Source organism: Tamandua tetradactyla, chromosome 8 (assembly GCF_023851605.1).
Source record: "Tamandua tetradactyla isolate mTamTet1 chromosome 8, mTamTet1.pri, whole genome shotgun sequence".
NCBI lineage: Eukaryota > Metazoa > Chordata > Mammalia > Pilosa > Myrmecophagidae > Tamandua > Tamandua tetradactyla.
In genome coordinates this window covers 111,816,494-111,841,473 of record NC_135334.1, presented here as the reverse complement: position 1 = coordinate 111,841,473, position 24,980 = coordinate 111,816,494, and the positions used below count along the sequence as shown (strand labels likewise).

At 43.3% G+C, this 24,980-nt stretch overlaps 1 protein-coding gene across 4 annotated transcripts in view; it reads left to right on the top strand.

The window, feature by feature from the left end:
* PAMR1 (peptidase domain containing associated with muscle regeneration 1) overlaps positions 1 to 24,980 on the top strand; it is a 197,865-nt gene extending 172,885 nt beyond the window's left edge. For all 4 annotated transcript variants that reach the window (XM_077114417.1, XM_077114416.1, XM_077114415.1 and 1 more), the window contains exons 7-11: positions 16,486 to 16,698; positions 18,468 to 18,534; positions 21,490 to 21,722; positions 22,658 to 22,950; positions 23,909 to 24,980. In XM_077114417.1, coding sequence (XP_076970532.1) covers positions 16,486 to 16,698; positions 18,468 to 18,534; positions 21,490 to 21,722; positions 22,658 to 22,950; positions 23,909 to 24,445 — 1,343 coding nt within the window. In that variant the 3' untranslated portion in view covers positions 24,446 to 24,980. The remainder of the gene's footprint in view (positions 1 to 16,485; positions 16,699 to 18,467; positions 18,535 to 21,489; positions 21,723 to 22,657; positions 22,951 to 23,908) is intronic.

Below are 24,980 nucleotides of genomic sequence, written 5' to 3'. Positions count from 1 at the left end.
TGGGGATACTGAGGATGTGCCCCCAGGAGACGCAGACAGGGAAATGAGGAAGGTGGACTGGGAAGGGCTGAAGCCAAGTTAGGGTGTGATTTCAGGCAAAATTCCAGCTTCTGCCTTAAGGAACAGTGGGATCTGGAATGTAAATTACACCTCAGGGTCTGACCCTGGCTACAGGCTGCCCTGGAGGGAGGAGGGAAATAAATGCTCAGGAACCCTGGCAGTCTGTGCCAATGGGCAGAGCGGCCCCAGCAGCCCTCACGCTGGCATCTGAAAGAGAGTCACAGGTGAGGCCTTTGGAAGCAAAACAACATACAATGGGGAGAGGGGATGAGGGGCCCACAGAAATAGTGAAAGGGATCCTTTTGTAAAGTTCATGAATTTATCAATGAATTTTCACTAATGTTTCCTTGTAAATGATGCAGATGGAAACCTTGGTTTCAATAGCGGGTCCCTGAGTGTGTTCCATGGAGTTCTACTGAAAACAACCCTTGCTTCAGCTTAGCACAGCTGATTTGAGTGTGAGTTACGTCAGATGCTTAGAAAATGTACTGGTTCTTAATTCCTACCTTGTTTGAGAAAGGTAGAGCAGAAAATTTTTGCTTTTTCTTTCTTGCAAGGATTGGTGTACAGAGTGATTTTAGAGTCTTGGCAATGGCAAGGCATGGTTTTACCATTTAGATTCAGAGAGGGAAACAGAGCAAAAAGGGACGCTTAATTTCTTGAACTGAACAATATTGGGGTTTTGATAAACAAAGGTTGAATTAGAGAGTGATTAAACATCACCAAATAAGCCAAAATGTCTTTAATGAAGCTGGGTCAGAGTGGGGAGAGAGTGGGAGGAATTGGTCCGAAACTTGTGACTGAAATATTTATGGGTAGCTTGTGAGCCAAATATTCAGACTTCTCCACATTGTTATTCCATCCAGAAAAAAAGAAATATAATGAAAAAGAATGTAAACCAAGCCATTGTGAGCTTATTCATAAGGTGACAGTCTGTCTCAAATCACTTTAACACAGCAGCAGAGATGGGAAGAGAATGCCTTTTTGTTGGTTTTCAAAGTTATTCAAAAACCACAATTCCCTTGGTCCCATGTGGTTGTAACTGAGTGAGGGTATTGGCGGGTGATATCTGATGTCATTTGCTGCCATCATTGTGGTGAGGTGTGGGGGATACATGTTTTATTGTTTTCTTATAAGATTCAAATTTGTTTTCCTTCCAGGAAATTTGGCATGAGTTGCAAGTAACTCAGTGGGGGAAGCATTGCAAGAATTGGCTGTGGCTGTGTACGTTATAATTTCTGAAAAAAACCGTAACCATCTTTTTCAGAGTAGTTTGTCTGTTAGAAAAACAAGGAAAAATAGAAAAGAGATTTGCTTTGTTTTTCCCCTGGTGACCATGTTGATGAAAGGAGAAACTATCCTGGGAAGGGAATTTTTTCAAAATTAGAAAGAAACCCCAGCAACCCAGGATTCCCCAAACTCTGAAATGCCCAAATTGGACTAGACACTTATTTAAAAAACACTTCTAAAAGCACCAAAACGATTAGTAACGAGAACTCCATCTTTTATTTATGCAGTACCAAATCTGACGGGAGATGGGGGAACAACTCTGGGGATGCTGCTTTAATCATCTGTCCTCATAATGTCTGGGTGGAGAAGTAGAATGCTCCTTTTTGCAGATGAAGGATTTGAAGCAGGGGGTGCAGGAGACTGGCCACTATCAGTCAGAACCAGAGGCCAGAATTTCACATTTCTCCCGTAATTCGCATCACTCAGACCTGGCACTCTCTGAGCGAGAAACTTGGTAAGGCTTTGGACAATTGATCCGCTCATGAGCTCCGGGTCCCCTCCGGTCTTATTAGTGAGTCTTCTTAAAGGGTCCTGCACCCCACCCCAGGTAAATCCCATCTGCTCTCTTTTCCAACAGGAGTACCCACTGGCTGTCTCTTGATAAACGCTGTTCTCTGTACATTTTTTGGTATATGTGTGTTTCTGTGAGCAGGAGTGAAATTAGGAGTAGACTTTTTACTTAGTTACAGGAGAAATATATACAGGTAAAAAAAAAAAATCAAATGGTAGAAAGGGATATAAAATAAAAAAGGACACTGTTTGCTTCCCGGGTCCTGGTTCTCAGTGGCATCGCTGTTAATCCCTTGGCGTGTATCGGTGGGACACACATCCAAGATAGAGACGCGTCATTATATTCAACCAGCGGTTCTCACCTGGGGCCGATTTTGCCCCCAGGGGAATCTTGGCAATGCTGGAGTCAGTTTTGGGTCATAACTGGGAGACCGGCTGCTATTGGCTTCCGGTGGTGAGAGCCCAGGGGTGCTGCCGGCCAGCCTGCAGTGCTGAGGGGGTGCTCACCCGAGGGAGTGATCCATTCCAGGATGGCAGGCGTGCTGAGGATAAGAAATGGAATAACGCATACATTCAAATTTGCAGCTTGTTTTCAGTACCAGTATCATGGATTTCGTTCCCTGCCCATCCACGTGGGTCCATCTCCTTTGAAAAATTTTTTGCCGAGCATTCCATGTTATGGATGAATGTGCAGTTGTATATTCATCTAATTCCTTAAGATGGGCTTGACATAGTTTTATATATATTTATATTTTATTATTATGAAGAGGGCTGCAATGAATACCCTTACATATTTTTCTTTGTTCACATGTAGAGGTATTTTTCTGACACAAATTCCTAGATGCCAGAGGGTAGTTCAAAGGGTCGGGTAATGACACTTTTGAAAGCTGTCACCCAAACACCGCTGAAAGGTTTTACCCATTTACAGGATGAGTCATTATAAACATCGGTCCTCAAAATAAGAATCTGGACATGCATTTCAGAAACTAGTGTCTCTTCTTGTCAACGGACTTATTTCCAAAAGGAATCCCTTCGCTCTGGAGACAGCGTCTCACCCGGACCCTGCGGGGTGTGCGGCAAAGCGGGAGGGGGAACCGCGGGCAGCCTCGGCGGGGCCCAGCCGTCAGGAGGGCGGTGACAGCCCCCGACCCCCATCTCAAGGGCCTCTCTTTCCCCAGGTCGTTTCCCAAGGAGGAAAAACCTTCCCCTGCTCCCTGTTGGCCTTCTCTGAGAGCAAAACAAGGGGAGGGAGCCTCCTTCTCAGCCTCGGGGCCAACCTGAGCTCCTGCCAGCCCCTCTTTGACCCCCCCCCCAGCCTCTCTGGCCCGCCTTGTAAGGAACCAGGGCCCCCCTTTTCTCCCCTCTGAAGTTTCCTGTTTCTTTGTATGCAGCACAACGACAAAATAAGTTCTTGAGTAAATGGTCAGAATCTTGTTTTGAGAAAGTGCAAAGCAGAGGATTCATTGCCCTGCTCCAGTTTCCATGTTGCTTTTGTTTGTCTGGCCCTGTTGAGGGCGCCTGGGGGTCCCCCCCGCATCCTAATGAAGGGCCGTTGGAGAGGCCGCGTCTCGGGGCACAGTGTTCACACTGCGAGCTGTGACACGCCTTTGCACAAAACAAAACGGCTTCCACCAATTAAAGAAAAATGGTGAGTCTGGATTCATTTGGGGTTTGGAGCATCTGAAGGTTTCCCACTGGCCTGTCCCCAGGGCTGGTAAGAAAAGAGCCCAGGATGAGAGGCACACTTTATACTTTAGCTTCAAAGGGGGAACCCGCATGTCTCATCAGCAATAAGTAATTAAGGACTTTGGAGTTTCCACGGAAATATTAATGCGAGGTATTGAGGATCTTCTGAGACCCTCTGTGGGCAGCAGTCGTATCTCCCATCAGAGACAGATGCGTCTGTGCTGCAGGCTCATGGGATAAATGCAAACAGTTCTAAGATCTCTCAAGTGAGGCATTTAGAAATGGAATTATTTACTGGCCTTTTCACAGTTCTAGAGGCCTGCCTTGTCCTTACTACATGAAGGATAAGTATACATCCAAGGCAGGTGGTATACTCCAGAGTAAAGAGCTTGTATTCTATGGCCAAAAAGCCCGTGGCTTGACTCTGACCCTACAATTTACCAGCCAGGTGACCTTGAGCAAATCATTTCACTCCTGTAAGCTTCAGTTTCCCCATTTATAAACTCGAGAAAATTAATGTTAAACCTCTCAGGTGTGTGCGGAGTCTGAATGAGATGACCCACACACGGCGCTGGGGAAGTAACAGGGGCCATTATCTTATTTCTCTCTTGGCCCCTGGGTTATGGCCATTGAAAAGTTAGGCAGAAAGCGGGGCACCCTTGGGATAAGGGGTGAGCGCAAAATCACTAGTTTCTACAGATTAGATGATTAGCAGAAACCTTTCTCAGGCTCCCAGGGTTTAAGAAAATGCTTCTGAGGCTTTCTAAATTCCTCCATGATCTTCCTGGATTATTGCCAGACACCAGGCATTGCTATCACTGGACACAGGCAAAGATCTGGTTTTGAAAGGGAAGGGAGGCACTGCCAATGCCATTTTCGTAAAGGGATGCTGGAGAAGTGGGGGCCTCTGTGGCTGGGGAGGCCTGGAGAAGGGGCTGCAGAGATGATAAATGGAGGAATGTGAGATGGGCCTGGATTTGGGCTCTCCAGGGCAGGTCACCCAAAGCATCATGTTAGCTGATCAACCTCTCTGTTTTTCATGGAGTTTTAACAGTCACTCATTAGACATGTGGAGGGCTGTACATTGGTCTCAAAGTGGTCCTTTTGGAAACTGGAATTTCAGAGCATCACTTATGCATTTTATGGTGAGACATGAAGAACACGAGAATGTTTAGTCTATCTTGAGAGTATGAGGGGTAAGGGATAATTCCATGGAAACCAATCCTAAGAAATTCATAGTTCTTATTCACAAGCATTGTTGACCCACAACTTTGAGAGACTGGGGGAGTCCTGGAAAGAGTATTACTGAGATTCATTAGCTAGCGGACCATTAACTTCCTACATATCTCCTGAGGTTCCTGTCTATTCTCTCTCTCTACCATGAAAATGAATCGCTGACATCCATTTTGGTATATTCGAGGGATGGCCATCCCATTTGTGTATAGATCCAAAAAGGAAAAGCTGCCACAGAACACAGTCGAAGCTTCCCTTATGTAGTTAGTAAGGTTATTATTATTTTTTAATTCAAAAGAAATGTTTCTTCTTCATTTGAATCATTCCTTGTTGGGTGTTCCGGAGTCCACATAAAAAGTGGCATCTTATCATTAATGCTCCTGGACTTTTTGGGGCCTGTGAATTCTTAACCAAATCACTGCCGTATCTTATTCAGAGTAAGATGCTTGGGGATGAGCCTAGACAAATGGTGCATTTTCCTGTCAGCAATTATTTTAGTATGGAAAGCATTCCAGCCAAATAACAAGAGGACAGGTGAGGCCTCGTAAGCAGTTTTCCAACCTGACTGTCTCTTAGAGCTTTGGGATTCAGCACCCACCAGTGTGGAAGAGGCCAGGCCCATCATTGCTTCACTAAGGCTTTGCTTCCAGTTACTTGGTCCTTGTTGAAGCCCTCTTGCCTTTCACTTTGGCAGATGAGGTCACTGAGACAGGGCTTAATGCAGGAGGCAGATTTTATTGTGGTTTGGATTAAGAGGCAATCCATTAGAGCTGGGAGGGGCTGTCTGCCCACTGGGAAAAGCAGGCGGAGGACACAAAGAGTAGAACGATGAGCGCATAGCAGAGTGAAAACAAACATCCCTGCTGTCATGGACCCTGAGATTAACTCCAGAACCCTGACAAAGTCTGCAGAGCCCTCATTTCCTCCTTAAAGGCTCCTTCCTTGGTGGGACATGTACTACCTGTCCATCACTCTGCTTCAGAAGATGACACCTTCCTCTGTAAAACACAAAGCACCCATATATTAAAAATAACAATAGTTATGCTCTGAATTCTTACTGTAGGCAAGCCTCTGTGCTTTGCTTTATGTGACATTGTCTTATTACATTGTCACATCCCCATGGGCTAGTTACTATTATACAGATCCAATAATTTGGGACAGGCAATGGGGAAATGGGGCAGGACCATTCAGTGTACTTTTTACCTTCTAGGTTGCAATACCAGAAAGCAATTCCAATCTTAGCTCTTTTCCAGCTTAGGGGAGTATTCCACAAACCAGGTGGTTCCTGGCTACACCTTCTCCAGGAAGGCTTTTGGGAATGGTGACAGTGATGATGAAGTTACTGAATACTTTTATGTGTCAGGCATGGGCGGGATCTCTTAGAACTCAGGTGCGCTCAGCAGCTCAGGACTCAGCTGCAACGTCATTTTCTTCATTCCCCAGGCTAAGCAGAGCAGAGTTGCCCAGTTTGGGCCATTTTCAATGTGAGCATTCCTTATATATTTTCTATAGCAATTGAGAATTATTACTTTCCCTCCTGCCCCAGTAGCTGACTCAGAAACCTTCTGTGATTTGGGAAAGCCCCAAGAAGACCATTACCAAGGAGATCTCTTAGGTAAAGAATTAGTTACATTAATTACCTATCTATTTGATCAAATAGGGATAGGCCAGGTTAATTTGGAACAAGAGGCAAAATGATCAGGACTTTCTGAAGATTTTTCAAAGTTGACCTGTCTCTTAAGCACAGGCAGTTTCAACTGTCTAATTAAAGAGGCCGTCTAAATGCTGGAAAATTGGTATCTGAAAGACACAGTGTACCAGGGACCAAGGATAATACTGATTAAGATCAAACAGCTAATTGTCAGCTTCAGCCTCCAAATTGCTACTGGATGAATGAATAGCAGTGTGTGCAATCCAAGCCTAATTTCACAGGGATGCCGTCTCATTTCCACCCACAGAAGACTGGGGAACACCAGGGGCAGGATTCCATTGGCTGGAAAGGGATAAAAAGAGTTGTCAGTAGGGATTACATCGCCAGTTGGTGTCATTGTTCCTGGTTGATGAAGACTTTTGTGGGAGTAAAAGATATTTGGTTGGGTCCAGAGGCCCCAAACTCAAATTTAAGCCCAACAGGAAAAACAGGGGCAGAGATGAGATGCCATTTGATGGTTGTCCTTGGATGTTGGTCTTGTACTAAGTCGGGTTTCCAAAATGACAAAGCCCCAGTGAGAAGTTAATGCCTTTTCCAAACAGAACAGAAATTCTGTCACAGCTCGTTTCCTTGGTTTGCATGATGAGCGAGACTGGGTGGGAACCAAAAGTAGGTTAAGAATTGACACTGACACCCCTCCACCACCCCCAGTTCCACCTCCCCACCCCCCACCCCCGCCACCAGCTAGATGATGGGATAATGAATTTTGTTGACTTTGGAACTATTTCCTTTGCTGGAAATCTCAGAAAATCTTACAGTTCCGAAACGCAGCTCCTACTAAAGGAACAGAATTGTACCCTTGCTTGGTTTTTTTGTTCAGGAAGCTATCTGGCTGCTGTAAATGTTTCACTGATGTAAAATGGGAGAAAGGAAAGGCATATTTTTAATGCATAATTTTGTAAATGACCTAAAACCACTTCTGAAAGCAAGAAAGGTATAAATAATAAAAATAAAAAAAAAGTAATACAGAAGCAGAACAAGAACAATCAAAAGGAGAACTCTAGATGGAATGGGAAAATGAAATTCATTTTCAACAGTTGCATCAGGTCAAATGATGAACCGCAAAAGTCTGTGATTCTGAGTTTCCTGACAGCAAATGCAAAGAGAAATGCCTTAGTCGGTGTGACGCTCGTCTATGAAAGGAAATTGAACACAGGTGCATCTGGAGATGTAAACATTTCCCACTTTGTTATATCACTTATTCCTTTCCTCTTCTTAGATAAGGTTGGGGAAAAGGTTGTGGGGGAAATGTTTTGTACTTTAATTTTTTCAGTGACAGAAATGTTAGTAGTTTTTAATACCACATCTTTCTCAAAAGTAGATCGATCCCGCTCACTCCCCTGAAAAGGAAGTAGCTGGTCTTTAGTTTGCTAATCTTATCTAGCCAGCATTCGCCATTACTGTGCACGCTTACCCAGCTGGCTTCCTACCTCATGCCCTTGCGTCTCTGCCTGAGCACTTTCTCTGGCTCTCAGCCTACTGGCTTATATTGTGCACAGACTGGAAATGCTGGGTGGTCAATGTCCATCATCCTTCAACAAGTGATTGACAGCAGTTGGTAGATGTTAACCCCATTCCTTGCTCCTTATGTGAGATAACTCTGAGCCATGCTCTATACCATATCCCAGCATTCCCCATTGGCATTGAGCCTCAGTTTCCCCCAGTGGTAACTTGCATAATAATGTAAACTTCCTTCCCTATTCCCCTATTGGCCCTTCCTGGGATCACCATCTAGATAAACTACCCTTGTCACATAGTCTACTTCTAGGGTAGCCCAACCTAAGATGCCTCATGAAAATTATTTAATGGAATATTTGATTGGAGAAAGCTAATTTTATAGAAGGCTAGAGCATGGGGCAGCTAGATTATCATTGTTTCTTTAAGCTAGTAGGTAAGGCTTTGACCAGTGTTGAATAACATGTGTATCAGGGCTGCATTAGCTGAAGGGCGCTCAAAATACAATTCTCTGCATCGAGGATTGAAAAAGAAGCAATTTCAGACTCAAGAATTGATATCCTGCATATACATATACTCTCTTTATCTATCTAATCATCATCTATCATCTATCCATAAAATCTCACTCTGGTGATGTATGTGGAGAGCTCAAATAATACCTCCTAAAGGACTTGGAATCTTTTGAAGGATTTTGTCAAACTCTTCCATATAGCATTTTTTTCAGACCGGGGCTGGGAAACAGTTGCTTCCATCATAAAGAAGCATTACGGGGCCTCCTCCAGTGGTCTCATCTTTTGTAATTGTGCCCCCGATCTACTGGCCACATGGCATTAACCACAACATTAAATGGTAATCTCTGCATCGGCAGTCTGTCTACTACTGCAGGGAGAGCACAAAAGTGATAATACTTGAAGCCCAAATTCCATCAAATACCAAGTGGCCATTCTCGGCAGAAGCAGCTGAATGAGATTCTGGTTCCATTTCATCCAGGTTCTCGCCTTGAGATTAAGAGGTTTTCTTCCAGACAATGCAGCAGGCTAAGAGGTATCAAGCCAGTTCTGTCAATTGTGCCTGATGAGTTCTTTGTGCAGTGCAGGCAGCAATCAGCTGCTGGGGCTGGATAGTATTTGCTGAGGTTCCATACCCCATTCAAATTCATGGAAAGCCCCCATGATGACTTTTACTTTATTCCTTTATTTTGGGATATACTAGAGATACAATGGAAGAAGATGCCTGTTTTACCATTGCTGAGATCTGAGTTTTGGGATTTTCTGAGGGGTGAAGAGGAGGGGCTTAGCACCTAAGCTAAGGATGAAGAGTGTGGATTTCCTTTCTCATAATCAATTTGCTGATCTGCCTAGAGGGCATGGCAAAAATGGCATTATTAGTGCCACTAAGAATGGCACATGCAAACATTTCCTAAAAATGTGTCCATGTTATTCCGACATACTCCTCAGTTTCCATTATCACATCCACTTCTCATAGACTTTCTGGATCTAGTCATCTCAGCGACCTTATATTCAGTCTTAATCTTAGTGTATAAATCAGATCAGAGAGAAAAAGATATAACTTGATTTACTTTAAATAAACTTAAATCCAACTCTAAGACCCAAATTCGGGTTTATGAGAAATTCCTTCTCACTCATTGCTGGGGCTTCCTCTGTGCCCAGGGTTGTATAAAGGTCCCTGGTTTTACACAGGCAGCTCCATATCATCAAGGAAAATCCTATGCTTGTGGATCCTAGGGCCACACTGTTAAGCCTGGGGAAGCCCATTGTCTTAGATCAGCTGATCCCTTCAGGGTAAGCAGCTCCTCTCGTGGGGCTGGCTGGAGCCTGAGAGTATTTGCTGACACGGGAAGCCCTCAGCATATGTCCTCTCGAGTTGCCTCCAACCATCTCCAAGATCTCACTTCCCAGGAACACTGAAAGACATGCAGGGCTTGATGCCCAGGGTTTGGACAACCAGCCTTTCTGGGGTCTTGTCACCTCCCAGAAGTGCTCATGGCCTCAGACCCATGATGCCCACGGTTAAGAAAACAGTTTGAAACACAACAGAGCTGAAATCCTAGGTTCTGCTTGATCCCATGGGGTACTGGAGATTGTAAATTAAGTAGGGCTTTTGTATTTCCATATCCGTTAGTTATTGGTTACAGGCAACCCCAGGGTTGGCATGGGAGCCAGAAAAATTTCATAGGCATTTTTCAGTTTTCCATATGGGTGAGATGACACCTGTGCCCAAGGGCAGTCTTCTGAAGATGGAGGGTGCCTGCTGTTAGCAGCAAAGCACTCATGCAGAAGTTGAGGGATGGGTGCCCCAAGTTGATAAAAGGATATACAGGTGGGACACCAGTAGTGTTTACCACAAGAGCTGTGAGAAGGGTATCTGTGTAACCTTCTGGAAAGTGGTATCACAGTGAACTGCCTTATACTATTGCCCTAAGAAGAAAAGAAAATGAAAATGAAGATCTTTTGCTAAATACTTACCTGAAACAATATCCCAGAGAAATGCATCCCCAAGTGTTGTTTTGGTTGCAGAATAGCGTGTAAGGTATTCTAAGCTTGGTGTGTTTATGTACCCAGCAGAGTTTCAAAAGTAACAGGGAAGTGTGTTATTTATTATTAGTCATGGAATACTTTACTTAACAAGGTAGGAGCTCACTGCTTATTCGGGCTAGAGATGTAGATGTTTAAAATTCTCATTTGTATTGGTGTGAAAACATCCATCCCACTGTGGAGATTTAAATTGAAGTACAAAGCCTTTGAAAAATCAAGTAGAGAAGTACCATGAATCTGTTGAGTGGGGAAATATAAAGGTTTCTAAAAAGAGAATCCAGAAAGAGATGGTTCTGAAATGAAACCATGGGGAGGAGCTCTGATGAGATGTAGATGGGCTTATGAACCCAACAGGTGTATGTCTAAACCAGGAGAGGAAAGGATGGATGAAGGATAGGAAATTCTGTGCACCTTTGGAAAGCACAGGAAATAAATGAAAGGGAAGAAGAAAGAATTCCCAGTGGCTTTTTGATATAGGAACACTATTGTGAAGCTACACTGTGCACGATTAAGAGAGATGAAATTACAGAGACTATGGCTGGTACCCAAAAATCTGAATTAACCCAATGCATAGGGAGCCAGGCCTGGAAGCTGCTGGTAGACTTTACCAAGGGCCAGAGATGGAGTGGAAATATTACGTGATGCTCAAATAGGCCCAATAATGGGCCTTTATTTGGAAATGGATAACATGACACTGTGATGACAGCACAGTAAAGTGTAAAGTTGCAAAGCTGAGTGTGAGTGTGGTTGAAAGAGGAAGGAAAGCTAGAGGATAAAAACTGGAACTGTATAACCTAGTGAAACCTAGAGTGGGTAATGATGGGGAATAGTTATATAAATATAAGAGAAAGTCCTTACGTGAACTAGAACAAATGTTCATCACTATTACAAGTTGTTAATAATAGGGTGTTATGTGGGGAAAAATACAATTAAGGTAAACTAAGATCTATATTAACAGTAGCATTGTAATATTGCTTCATTAATTGTAACAAAGGCACTATACCAAAGCGAAATGTCAGTAATAGGGCGATACATGGGGTATGGGTTTTTCCTTTGGAAGAAATGGGAATGTTCCCCTTTTGACTGTAGTGGTGAATGCTTTAACTATGTGATTATACCAAGAGCCAGTGATTGCATACTTGGGATGGATTGTATGTGTGTGAATAAAACTGTTAAAAAAAATAATAGTGGGCTTTTAGATTTCTGTGAATTTTTCTTTAAGTGTATGAATTCAGGGAATTGATATTTAACGGCGGTTGGGTCGTTTGTAAATAAAGGCAAACAAAGGAAAAGGGAACCATGTATTATTTATATTACTCTTCAGAACCAATCCTGCCAAATAATGTTATCCCATTTTACAGATGAGGAAACAAAGCTTGCAGAGATTAAATAATTTTCCCAGGCCCTAGTTTATTAAGTGAAAGAATAAAGAAATTCACCTTTTATCCCTTCTACTCACCAACAGATATTTAGGGAGTCCTTACTGTGTGTTTTTTCTGGATCCTGGGGAAACAGATGTTTGTTTGAACCCATACTTATCTGATCCTGAAGGCCATTCTTTTTCCACCAGAGTCTAGTGACTAGGCTCATTTAAATTCAAGTCCAAGGAAAGTTGGATTATAAAATGGTAAAGAGATTTGTATGGGGTGGAGAGAGTAAGGGAATATAAAATAAGGCATGAAGATTTAATGCTGGATTTAAAGGCTTAGCAGGAGGACTCAAGAAACTTCACCTGATTTTTTTAAAAATGATGACAGAAACCACAAAAAATTATAATCAGATACAGTTTATTATTACGAAACCTTAAAAAAGTGTAAGGAAGCAAAATAATTCTTAATCTTAAAAAACATAATTATTTAAAAATCTTAAATATTTAAATATAACATTACACAGCATAATATAGTATTGTATAATACAACATTTTAGAGTGTAGTCCTTTAGCCTTGATTTTTCCTTTTGCTGCTTTAAAATATTTTTCTTTGGTTTTGCTTTTTAATAGTTTTATATAATATGCTTATATGGTTTTTTTTAATTATTTATCTGGCTTGGATTCCTAGGGCTTTGTGAATCTGTAGGTTGATGTCTTTCACCAGTTTTGGAGAACTTTCAGCTATTATTATTGACATATAATGTTTCCATTCTCTCTCTGCCCTCGTTCTGTGATTCTAGTTAAAGCTATTTATTAACTTCCTCACTATATTCCCTGTGTTTCTTACATTTTTCCAGGCATTGTCATCATTTTGACTCTTTAGACTTCATTTTGAATTTTTTAAACCCAAATTTCAGTTATTAATACTCTTTAGCTGTATCTAATTTGCTATTAAATTCATCCACTGAGATTTTGTCATTGTTGCTTTTTAGTTGTAGATTTTATTGTTGGTCCTTCATCCGTGTTTCCAGCTTTCTGCCCAAGTTCTCAATCTTAAATTGTATTTCCTTGAACATATTCAGCATAGTAATTATTAGGTTTGTGTCAGACAACTGCATTTTCTGGATTCTTTAAAAGCCTATTTCCTTTGTCTGCATATGTCTTGATTTTCAGTCTGGTAGTCTTGCCTCTCTTTGATTGGACCCTAACTCATAAGCACCACTTAGCTCTACCCTAGTGACATTCCATGAGCAATAACTTAAAAACAAGTAATAGTAGGGCTTCTTCCATTCTAAGTTCTCATCAAGTGTAAGAGGCACCGTTGATTTATTTATAGCTTTCCTGGGAGCATGAAGATAAAAAATACCCCATGAAAAGTACATTTGGGACTTACTTTGAGCTGAATTGTGTCCCCCTAAAGCTATAGTGACATCCCAACCCCCAGTACCTCAGAGTGTGACCTTATTTGGAAATGGGGTCATCGTAGATGTGAGCAGTGAAGATGAAGTCATACTGGAGCAGGGTGGGTCTTGAATTCATTCTCACTGGTGTTCCTGTGATAAGGGGGAAGAGACCTGTTGACACACAGAGAAGGCCCTGTGAAGACAGAACAGAAAACGGAGTTAGACGGCGACAAGTAGTGGGACTCCAAGGATGGCCACCCACCGCCAGAAGCTAGGAAGAAGCAGGAAGGATTCTCCCCTCAGGTCTTTGGAGACAGAGCACACAGTTTTGCTGATGCCTTGATTTTGGACTTCTAGCCTCTAGAAGCATGAGAGAAGAAGTCTCTGTGGTTTGAAGCCATCCAGTTTGTGGTAATTTGTTACAGAAGTTCTAGGAACTGATTTCAGAAATATCAGACCATACAACTGTATACATCTAAGAATTCAGGAAAAATAGCACTATTCCTCAGCCTTGGGCACAGATGCTGGTACACTGAAGGTCATTTTATCTTTAAGTCTTCTTTTAAGCTTCTTCAGTGAAAGAAACAAAAGGACTTGAATTGTCCTAAGATTTTCTACCTCCAAGAGCCCAAGAACTCTCCAAAGTACCAGTTGGTCAAATCCATTACACAGAGTGGAAATATAATCCATAAATCGTGCACGAGGGAAATCATGGGATGAGACCGCAATGCACAATGGAAGCACTTCCTTCCAAGGGGAGAAAAAGCCAACCATCAGGCTGAGGTGTCAAAGCTAGCAGTTGAAGGGATTTCCTGCTGAGGCTGATGTGGCTGGAGTATATTCCACTTTCTTTCAGTACTTTAGGACTGGTATTAGGTATATTATCCTTCATGGCCAGGACACCCAATATCTATTCCTTGGCCGTGAGCTCTATCAAGTCTCAAAATGGATGAGGAGCACTTGTAAATTCCAAAAGTCACATCCCCCAAACAGGCTAACTGCCCGCCAAAGCCGGTCAGTCTGGTGGGAACTGTGGTCCAATGAAGAACTCAGCTGCCGGCTCAACAGAGAGCCCTTTTCGACTCTAGTTTATTGTTGCCTGGCGGGGGAACGTAGGCCCAGGGTTTCCAGGTCTGAATTTTGTTGGAAGCCAGAAATACGGATTTTCATCTGAAAGCTCCCAATTTTTCGGTTGGCAACTGATAATTCAATGCTTTTCACACTTGCGTGTTGTGTTGAGATGATTGCAGGGTGTGGGCCCCAGTGGGTGTCCTTTGGGCTAAATGTTCTGAATTGAATGATACTGTACTATATAGGAAGGCAGCTCCCCGCCCCCCCCCCCCCCAACGCAGTACAGATAGGCTTCTCTGCCCCCTCCTGCCATGTCAGAGAGGCATGCCTGTAAATATAAGAACTGGGGTTTTCTGAGTCCATTTGAAGCTTTAGAAAGCACATTGCCCCCTTTTTAAACAGCTCGTGCAGTTGGAGTCCCTTTTTTCACTCGTAAAATACGGTTTTGGGTTCGCTCGTCAGAGTAATTGCTCATATTGCATAGCCCAAAAGCACACAGAGAATCATTGAGATACTCTGCTCCAGAGTCTGTCTTAGAGTACACAAGCCAGTAATTTGGGTAATTTTAGCCACCTTGCCAAATTACATACAGGAAATTTTTAAATTTATTTTTAACTTTAGTATTTTAGAGGTATTATCTGACCGGAGATTCTTTTCATGCCTGGAGGCATGCAAGCAAGTTGTTTAAAAGTAATTGGGACAGATGCCTGTCAATGCGTAATCTCATCTCATGGGAATTTTGTTTTCTAAGGATAAGGCTGTGCTCTAAAAGAAATGAGTGAATAGAAACCAGGGAGGCTGATAGAGCAATGGGTACCCAAACTTTGTAACTAAAGGGTGAATTCTTCAGAGGACTCGCTCTGTTTCCTTAGGCAATTCATATTCAGTATATGCCATAATACATTTGAGGAAAACATGGTACCTGTCTGGTAGACTATTTCCAGAATATTTCTAAAATCCTGTTTGGTGCACAGAATAGCTTATGATGCCATTTCTACAGTACGCAGCCATCCAGCATGAATTATAGAATATCATTAAGTGTTTAGATGCAAATTGAAAATTTTATTTGCAAATCAAGGGAAATTTGTTGCCTCTCTGCATTTATAGTATCCTCTATTATTTTTAACTATAACTTCCAATATACTTGTTTTCCTAGAGATGAAATGTAAAATCTAAATCCATTTCCTACATGCACTCTTGTTTCTGTTCAGTTTTACTCTCTGGATACAACATAAATAGGAAACTAATGATCTAGTTTAATCGCCCAAGCTTTGGGGCATAAAGAAGATAATGCAGCAATACTGAGAAACAACTTTTCTATGCTGATCTTAAAATCTCGGTGAAATGTTTCTTTTGTCCGGGTCTTCCCAGCTCCTGCAATTTGAGAAAGAAATGAACAAGAGCATCTGAGAGTCATTTTTTGGTGTCAAATTTATTTATACATAGAATGAAATACATCTCAGTTTATGAATAAATCTTTACAAATAAATCTTTAAGGGGGCAAAGTGTCTGATAAATGAATATTGTATTATGAATTTTCTCTTGGTAGGTCTTTTTTGATCACTGTTGTTAGCAGGCTCCAAAGCACTGCATATTTAATTCAATGAAATATGAAAAGATTCGATTCTAAAAGGGGATTTCCAAATTTTTAATAACTCTTCTTAAAAAAACTTTTAAAATTGTATAATACAACATATATACAAGGCAAAGCAATAGTTTTCAAAGTGCTCTTCAGCAAGTAGTTACAGGACAGATCCCAGAGTTTGTCAAGGGCTATTGTACCATGATCTCAGATTTTTCCTTCTAGCTGTTCCAGAACGCAGGAAGTTAGAAGGAAAAAAAAATATATATATATATATTTGAATATCACAATCGACCTTTTTTCTTTTTTTTGTGAAAAGTAATATATACAAAAAAAGCAATAAATTTCAAAGCACATCACAACAGTTAGCTGTAGAAAAGATTTTAGAGTTTGATATGGGTTACAATTCCACAATTTTATGTTTTTACTTCCAGCTGCTCTAAGATACTGGAAACTAAAAGAAATATCAATATAATGATTCAGCAGTCATACTCCTTTGTTAAACCCTACCTTCTCTGGGTAACTCCTCTATTTTTTTTTTTTTTTTTTTTTACTTTTAGTCCTTGAAGAACAAAACTGCTCAGACCCTGGCAGCCCAGTCAATGGGTACAAGAAAATAACAGGGGGCCCTGGACTTATCAATGGGCACTATGTAAAAATTGGCACAGTCGTGTCCTTCTTTTGCAACAATTCATACGTCCTTAGTGGGAACGAGAAGAGAACGTGCCAGCAGAATGGAGAGTGGTCAGGGAAACAACCCATCTGCATAAAAGGTAATTGACAAATGTTTCTGGAATCTGTAAACATAGATTGAGTTGTTGGTCCTTTTAGTACCTCCCAAATGGGTTTGCGAGCCCCATTGAAAAATGTCTTTCTCCCTTAAGTTCTCTTTGGAACCACGTTTAACTCCTAAGCTGGAAACCATCCTAAATGCATTTACTTCTTCTTTGGACCTCAAAAGGACCTGCTTGTTCTAATCACAACTTCTTGTTGTGATCAAGAAGGCTGACATAATTGGAAGAATAGTTTAGAAAACATGATAGGGCTGAGTTTTATATATGCAAATTCAAGGACAGAATTGAGACACTTCATAAGCATTTATTTATAAAGTTATATTAATCTGTTCTATATCCAGTATTAAGTTAGGGTGAGGGAAATAAAAGAACTGAATGAACGCATCATCTCTGCCAGCCTATGTAGAGGAGATAAAATGTCTGTTTAAGAACAAACAAACAAAAAAGATAGTCAGCCCTTAAACACCTGAAGGAGATATGGGAGGAGAGGCCTAGAAAGTTCAGAGAAAGGAGAGATCCGTGCTGCCTGAAATAGGGATCATTTTATGAAGCAAATAGGATTTCTGGGGAGGATTTGTAGAGGCAAAGAGGAGGTGGGCTGATTTCCCACTTGGAAGAAAAGGAAAAGAAAAGAGGTGTCGGCAGAAGTGAAAAAATCATGGTATGCTCAAATGGGGTGATCTGGGAATCTGGGAGGCAAAGTAAGAAAGGTAGGTTGGGATGAGAAAAATGGAATGTCCTGTGGAGAAGTTTGAACCCCCTTCCTTGTCAAGAGAGTTTCTTGCCACTTTGAGTCACTGGTTGCTGCAATCACCAGCCCCTCTCTTTTGGGACAGGTTGCAATTATCTGGCTGAATACTGGGAAGAAAAGCCTGCCCTTGGCCTAGATTATCCAGATAATTGCCTGAATTTGCTACTTTCTCTCTGGGTGTTTGTCAACAACCGGAATCATGGGAAAAGGAATGAAAGAAAGAGAACGGTCTGTGAAAGGAATAAATCACTTTAGACTTCAGCCAGAAGCGACTTTCATCCCTACCAGCACTGACTCTGATTCTTGAATTCATTAAGTATGGAAATAGTGTCATATATGTCCTTGGAGATTTTTGTCAACCCTTCTCTTAAATTAATACAACTAAAGTTCTCTAAGTTGCTAATTAGACAAATGTTGGCTGCTTGATTGGGAAAGTAGATGGGAAGGATTCCCTCTCACTTTTAAAGAAAGAGACTTCTACAAAATTCAGCTGGGCTTTGGGTGTCCCTCAAATGACCATCAGAGGTTTTAGTTGCAGAGGAAGAAGGAGGACTCAGGTACCCAAGCCTTGTCTATGGGTGACACTGCTGTCTGGTTTTGAACGAGAACCTTCTCATTCCCTACATGGGGCTGTATTTTAGAACCCTCACTTTGACTTTGATTCCATTTTGATCAAGTTTGTTAATACTGTTTACGTAAGCAGGTAATCCGAATCTATTAACTGCTATTTCCCCAAATCGCTGAGATGGAGCAGTTGGCCAGTTTCTCTTTTCCGAGGTGTTTACTGAACCTGGGTTCTTCAGAGGTGTGGTCAGTTTTGGGGAAAAGCAACAGGCTGTCATCTAAGTGAGCTCTCCAAGCTAGGCTGGCAGGTCTCCCCTGAAAACCTGAGGAACGTGCACCTGGTGTCCAGAAAGTGTGATCAGGGATGGAGCTGAACTGATGATAGGACTGGTGAACACAGAAAAGGATAATGCAGCCTTGTCTTTTCTCCTAGCCTGCCGAGAACCAAAGATTTCAGACTTGGTGAGGCGGAGAGTTCTTCCAGTGCAGGTTCAGTCCAGGTGAGTTCTTCCAATGAGAGCTCCAACACCTGAACTCTGCTTTAAAGGCGATTGAATCGTTCCCTTCCCACCCCCTGTCCCCACTGGTATTTAGCCAAAGACAGTCCGGGGTTTCTTAGGGACATTCAAAGCTGACTAGTCATGAAAGAGCAGGGCTTGTTAGATGGAGGCTTGTTAGACGGCTGTCCCTAGCCAAGAGGTAGCAGCTGTTGGAAGATGTACAAATTTCCTTGGCTTGTGGGAAAGTAGGGGGTTGGTAGGAGACAGGACCTTTCCATGCTCTTTGAGGAAATGAATTTGAATACTTGAGTCTTCCGGGCATTACTACTTATTTATTATGGGAGCTTCTGGGGGATGGGATTCCTTCCAAATGCAGTCAGCTATGATTTAGGAAGTTCTTGATAGGAACTCATCAGATGGGGCTGGCTCTCAGGGTTATGTGTGTGAGTCCTCAGGCTATAGCTGGCCTTTCTCCTGGACAGGTGGAGGTGAGGACCAACTGGTGGACAGAGAATAGGCACATTTCCACTTCTCCTCCCCTTGTTTTGGAGGAAATGGTGTTCGGATTTTATCTACACAACCACTCACTTCCTTACTCTATCTACCCCAGCCACGTGGGCCTCTTTGCTTTCCCTCGAACACTGCAAGAATGGTTCTGCTTTGCAGCCACTTGCGGCTTCTTCTCTCTGGAACTCAGGGAGGCTGAATGTCTCACTTCCTGCAGCAGTCTGCTCCGTTGTCACCTGCCAGAGATACCTTTCCTGATCACCCTTTTAAAAATACCCCACTCTCTACTGTGACTGCTGAGCAGACTTCTCGCCCAGCATTCTTCTGTCTTCTGTGCTTCAGTTTTTATTCTTAGCATCTCTCACCACCTGTTATCTTACTTACATTTTTCTTTATTCAATTTCTCCCATCCCTCCCCACAAAAATGTAAAAGTTGCAAGTTCAGGAACATTACCTGTTTTATTCCTGCTGAATCCCCCATGCCACATGGTAGGCTGTCAATAGATATTTACTGAATGAATAAATTGGATCCATAAACAAGGTTTCAAAATCTGGTTCTACCTTTCTCTAGTGCTGGGTATTTTGGGTCAAGTTCCAGAACTTGCTGAGCTTCAGTTTCCTGTTTTGAAAAATGGGGATAATCATAATGCCTGTTTTTGGAGATTGTAATGAGGTTTAAATCAATATGAATTTGAGTGTTTTCCATGTACCAGTTGCTCTTCTGAGCACTTTACATGAATTAAATCATATTATTATTGCATTTTCCAGATGGGCAAAATGAGGCACAGAGAGTTTAAGGAACTTGCCCAAGGTCACATTTCTAGAAGTCCCAAAGTCAGGATGCAGACCCAGTATCTGGCTTCAGGGTCTGCTCTCTTACGCACTAGGCTTTAACTAAATCTCCTTGTAAAGGTCTTAGCAGAAGATGAAGGCCTGACACATACACATGAACACCTGCTCAATGGTAGCTATTATTGTTAGAAATTGGAGTGGTTGGAACTGACTCCAGTTACCTGGTCTGGAATAGTCATCAATCAGGAGAGGTGTAAGGCCTCTCTATCCTTCCTCAGGCTATGCTCCATTCTGTCTTTCTCTTTTCAAGCAGAAGAATCCACATTCTGCCCCACTGTCTGGGATCTGTGATTGAGCTGGGACTGAACTCTCCACTAAGTTGGGCAGAGCTGTTCTTTCCAGGGAGGTGTCTTGCAGAGGAGCCTCAGAAAAGCCTCTGGGCTCCCACTTTGAAAACAAGTGCATTCTGGAGGTTAGGTGACAAGGGACCAGGAGGCTCACGTAGATGAGAAAGCAAGACTAAAACTTGGTTTTAAGTATCTTTCAGGAAGATGAGCTGCTGGAGTGGGGACTGTGCTGATCTCCAGCAGCCAGGCTCACGCAGGAACCCCCAAAACCCAAATGAATCCAAAAGATCTTCAGCATCTAAGAGATGAGCTCATTTGCAAGTCCAGAAGCTCCCTGAACTGCACACTTGGTTCTAAAAAGGAGCTAAAGATTTATTGAATCAAATCAAAGTGAATGTAGAGTGTTCTGAGCAAAGCATTCTAAGACACATAACATAGATTTCTTAAGATGACACAAATTGGAATGGTAGAGACACCAGGGTGAGGATGGGACTGCTAGGTGCTGCTTGGGTACCATCTTACCTTCCTGTGTGTCCTTGAACCTACCATGTGCTTTCTTTCTCCTTTCATCAAACAGGGATAACAGTATCAACTCCTAAAGGAATTTCAGCTTTTTGGTTGACAGCCATGCAGTGATATAGAATGAACACAAGCTGTACAACGTGTGTGCCTCTCTCCTGAGAATACCTGGGTGGTCTCAGGGGACCTGAAGTTCAGGGCTCCTTGAACGTACTCTTTCCCATTTACATACAATGCTCTCTATCTCTCCCAGTCACTGTGCCCTTAGAGAAAGTTCTATTCTCTGAGGTGTGCTAATTACATCTGCTAATTGCTAAATCAAGCTACTGTATCAACACAGTTTAGTTCCAGTCAATTCTGAATATTGCTCCATTATGTTAATGTTTAGAGGAAAAAATACGCCCGGATTTCTCTCATTCAAATTAACTCCCTTTGCTATGTAATTTCAGAAATAATTTTTTGTATGCATGCTCAGTGAACCTTTGCATAACAACTATCATACCAGATATTATCCTCTTTGGTTAAAATCCTGGGCAGCTGGAGGCTTGCCAGAAATGGAAATTGAGGAATGAAATGAAGGCTGAGATGTGCAGGAGAATTTGCTCCATGGTAGAGGGGAAATGTATATGCGTGTGAGAGAGAGGGATGGGGTGGGGTGGGGCAGGGAATGAGAGAGTAATTTCTTCTTCTGCATCAAATATTTACATGGGGGATGACGTAGATGTTAAAACGGGCCATAATGATTGTCTCTCACCCTGCTCTTTCTCTGGGCCCCCGTGCCCTGACCCAGGGAGACACCGTTACACCAGCTCTACTCAGTAGAATTCAGCAAGCAGAAACTGCAGGATGCTCCTACCAAGAAGCCAGCCCTTCCCTTTGGAGACCTGCCCACTGGGTACCAACATCTGCACACCCAGCTCCAGTATGAGTGCATCTCACCCTTCTACCGCCGCCTGGGCAGCAGTCGGAGGACGTGCCTGAGGACTGGGAAGTGGAGTGGGCGGGCCCCATCCTGCATCCCTAGTGAGTTAAGGCTCATCCTTGGGGTGGACTAGCTTATATTTCCCATGGCTGCCTGTGAAAGGCCATTCATCTGTTTTGGAAAAGGCTCCTTGTCCAAAGGAATGACCCTTCAGTGCTTTACTTAACTTGCAGAGCTCATATTCCACAGTTAGACCTTCTTTCCTTTGGCTCAGATTTACTACCCAGGAAAAATTAGCTCAGAATTTTAGTTTTTTCTTTTTTTTTTGAGGGGGTGGCATGCTTTTCTGTAGCTCATTCTATCAGATCATTTCCTGAAAGTAGAGTTTACTTGAAGAAAAAGATAGAGAATAGGCATTAAATACCAAGTGGCGAAGGGAGTAAAAGGGCCAGAAGGCTTCTATTTATGTGATCTTGGCTAGACTATATGAGCCCCAGCTTTCACTTTCATCATTCAATGGGGATAGTATTAATTACCTGATAAGATTGTGGCGATGATTACTGAGATGACAGAGAAGTACCTGGAATCAGGTCCTGCACGCTCTAAGCTACCTTCCCATCCTCTTTGTCAAAGGTGAACACCTTGGCTTAGTTCATGGTCATGTTTATGAAGAGTCACAGTGTTGTGAGTCTGCTAAGCATTTACACACATCGTCTCATTCAGTCTCTTATGAGGCCATCAATTGTCATTTTATAGGCAAGAAAACAGGGACTCTAAGAGATTAGGTAACTTGCTAAAGTCCTGATGATAGTAAGTTGGAACCCAGATTTCATTTGATTGCAAAGTCTTCAATTTTAATCCTAGACTTTATAGACATTTACAACAAGGTGCATGATTAATATTTAAAGGGAAAAGAGAAACAGAAGGTAGAGGTCTTGGTGGTTATCATCCACACAGCCCACCTTTTCGAGTGACTCATTTCTCTTTAGATAGGGAAGGTCTGGCTTTATCTTAATGAGCTCTTATTTCTCCATAGTCTGTGGGAAAATTGAGAACATCACTGCTGTGAAGCCCCAGGGAGTGCGCTGGCCATGGCAGGCGGCCATCTATAGGAGGACTGGCCGGACACACGGTGGTGACCTGCACAAGAGCACGTGGTTCCTGGTCTGCAGTGGCGCTCTCGTGAATGAGCGCACCGTGGTGGTGGCTGCCCACTGCGTAACTGACCTGGGAAAGGTCTCCGTGATCAAGACAGCAGACCTCAAAGTCATCCTGGGGAAGTTCTACAGGGATGATGACCGGGACGAGAAGACCATCCAGAGCTTGCGGGTGAGAGGGGGCTGCAACCTGGGAACGTTCCCTGCCCCCTCCCCCTCTGTCCCTCCCTTCCTTTCTTCCTTCCTTCCATCCAAACATCCATCCATCCATCCATCCATCCATCCATCCATCCATCCATCATCCATCCATCCATCCATCCATCCATCCATCCATCCATCCATCCACCCATCCATCACCATCTGGTGTTGAGCTCCTAAAATGTGCCATTCACTGAGAACTGAATGAAAAAGGAATAAAGCATAATTTTTACCCTGAAGAGGCCACAGCACAGTGAGAGAGACAAACCAGTCTATTGTGATCAGTGTAATACTGGACAACCTCTGAGGAAGTACACCAAATGTAGTTGAGGCAATAGGACATAGATAAACAAAAGATACAGGTTACCATGCATGTTAGCTCCTAGAAGCCTCCATCAAAGAGAATGATCCCCAAGGATTGGAGCAGTCAGGGGAGACTTTCTGGAAAAGTCTTGTGGAGTGGCTTGAAGGTCCATAAAATGGTTACAGTAGACCAGAGATGGCAAAGCCTGCAGAGTTTTGTGCTTTGAAGGCCCTAACATAGTTTTAAAAATCTGTTATTTATCAACATTTAAAACTCAGATAAGAATATGAAGTTCTAGTTTCTCTGGCCAAATTAGAATGCTTTATGGCAGTGCTCAGCTGGGGCACAACTGTCCACTTTAGATGGGTGTGCACTCCTGTTCTCTATAGCCCCACCTGCCTGTCCGTCCCACTTATTGAATACCACCTGCCAGGCTCCAGCAGCCTTTCAGGTTGCAACCCTGGAAGTAGAGCAGTTGATTTCTATAATCCCTCGAGCAAAGTTTCTCCAAAGAATGACATTTGCGTCTTAGACATTTTCTCAATGATTTAGCCTCAGGTTAATTTGTGCCTGCCCATGGGGAGTTGGGCTGCTCACCATCCATTGCTGTCTGTCCTTCCGCCTGCAGGTCTCTGCTGTCATTCTGCATCCTAACTATGACCCCATCCTGCTTGACTCGGACATCGCCGTCCTGAAGCTCCTGGACAAGGCTCGCGTCAGCAGCCGGGTCCAGCCCATCTGCCTGGCTGCCGCGCGCGACCTCAGCACCTCCTTCCAGGAAGCCCAGGTCACCGTGGCCGGATGGGAGGTCCTGGCCGACGTGAGGAGCCCCGGCTTCAAGAACAACACGCTGCGCTCGGGGGTGTTCAGGGTGGTGGACGCGCTGCTGTGCGAGGAACAGCACGAAGACCACGGCATCCCCGTCAGCGTCACGGACAACATGTTCTGCGCCAACCGCGACCCCATCATCCCTTCCAACATCTGCCCGGCAGAGACGGGGGGCATTGCGGCAGTATCCTTCCCGGGACGGGCCTCCCCTGAGCCTCGCTGGCATCTGGTGGGGCTGGTCAGCTGGAGCTATGATAAAACTTGCAGCTGGCGCCTCTCCACCGCCTTCACCAAGGTGCTGCCTTTTAAAGACTGGATCGAAAGGAACATGAAATGAGCCTCAGGCCCGCGGAGCAGCTTTTCCGCACGTGCATCCACACGCGTGGGGGGTGTGTGTTGCCTCCTGCAGAGAGGACCTGAAGTGTGGTGTTGTCCGTGACTTTGGCTCCACCAGGGCTTCTGATTTCAGGGACAAAGCTCAGTGGAGGGGAGAGATTGGTTTCAGGTGGCCCACTGCCTTTCTGACTGCTTGGACAACCCATTTGGATGATGCCCGGGCTTGCAAGAATGGAGTTTCTTCAAAAAAGATAATATTAATAGCAAAGCAAACCTCCCCATTCAGTTGAGCAGAGTGAGTGTCTCAGTCAGCTCGGGTTGAGGAGAAGGTAGGCTGTGGAGGTCTGGGCTTCACGAGGCCACTTCCAAGGCTCCAGCCAAACCTCGTTCCGAAGAGCTTCCTGCAGGACAGCTCTGAACAGTGGAGCTTGGACATGGTGCATGCTTTTGTGTACACTGCCATGGTAAAGTCCGGTCCTTTTCTTTCCCAATTCCCTGTATACATTTTAATAAAACAAGGGTTGGTTTCTGACCTA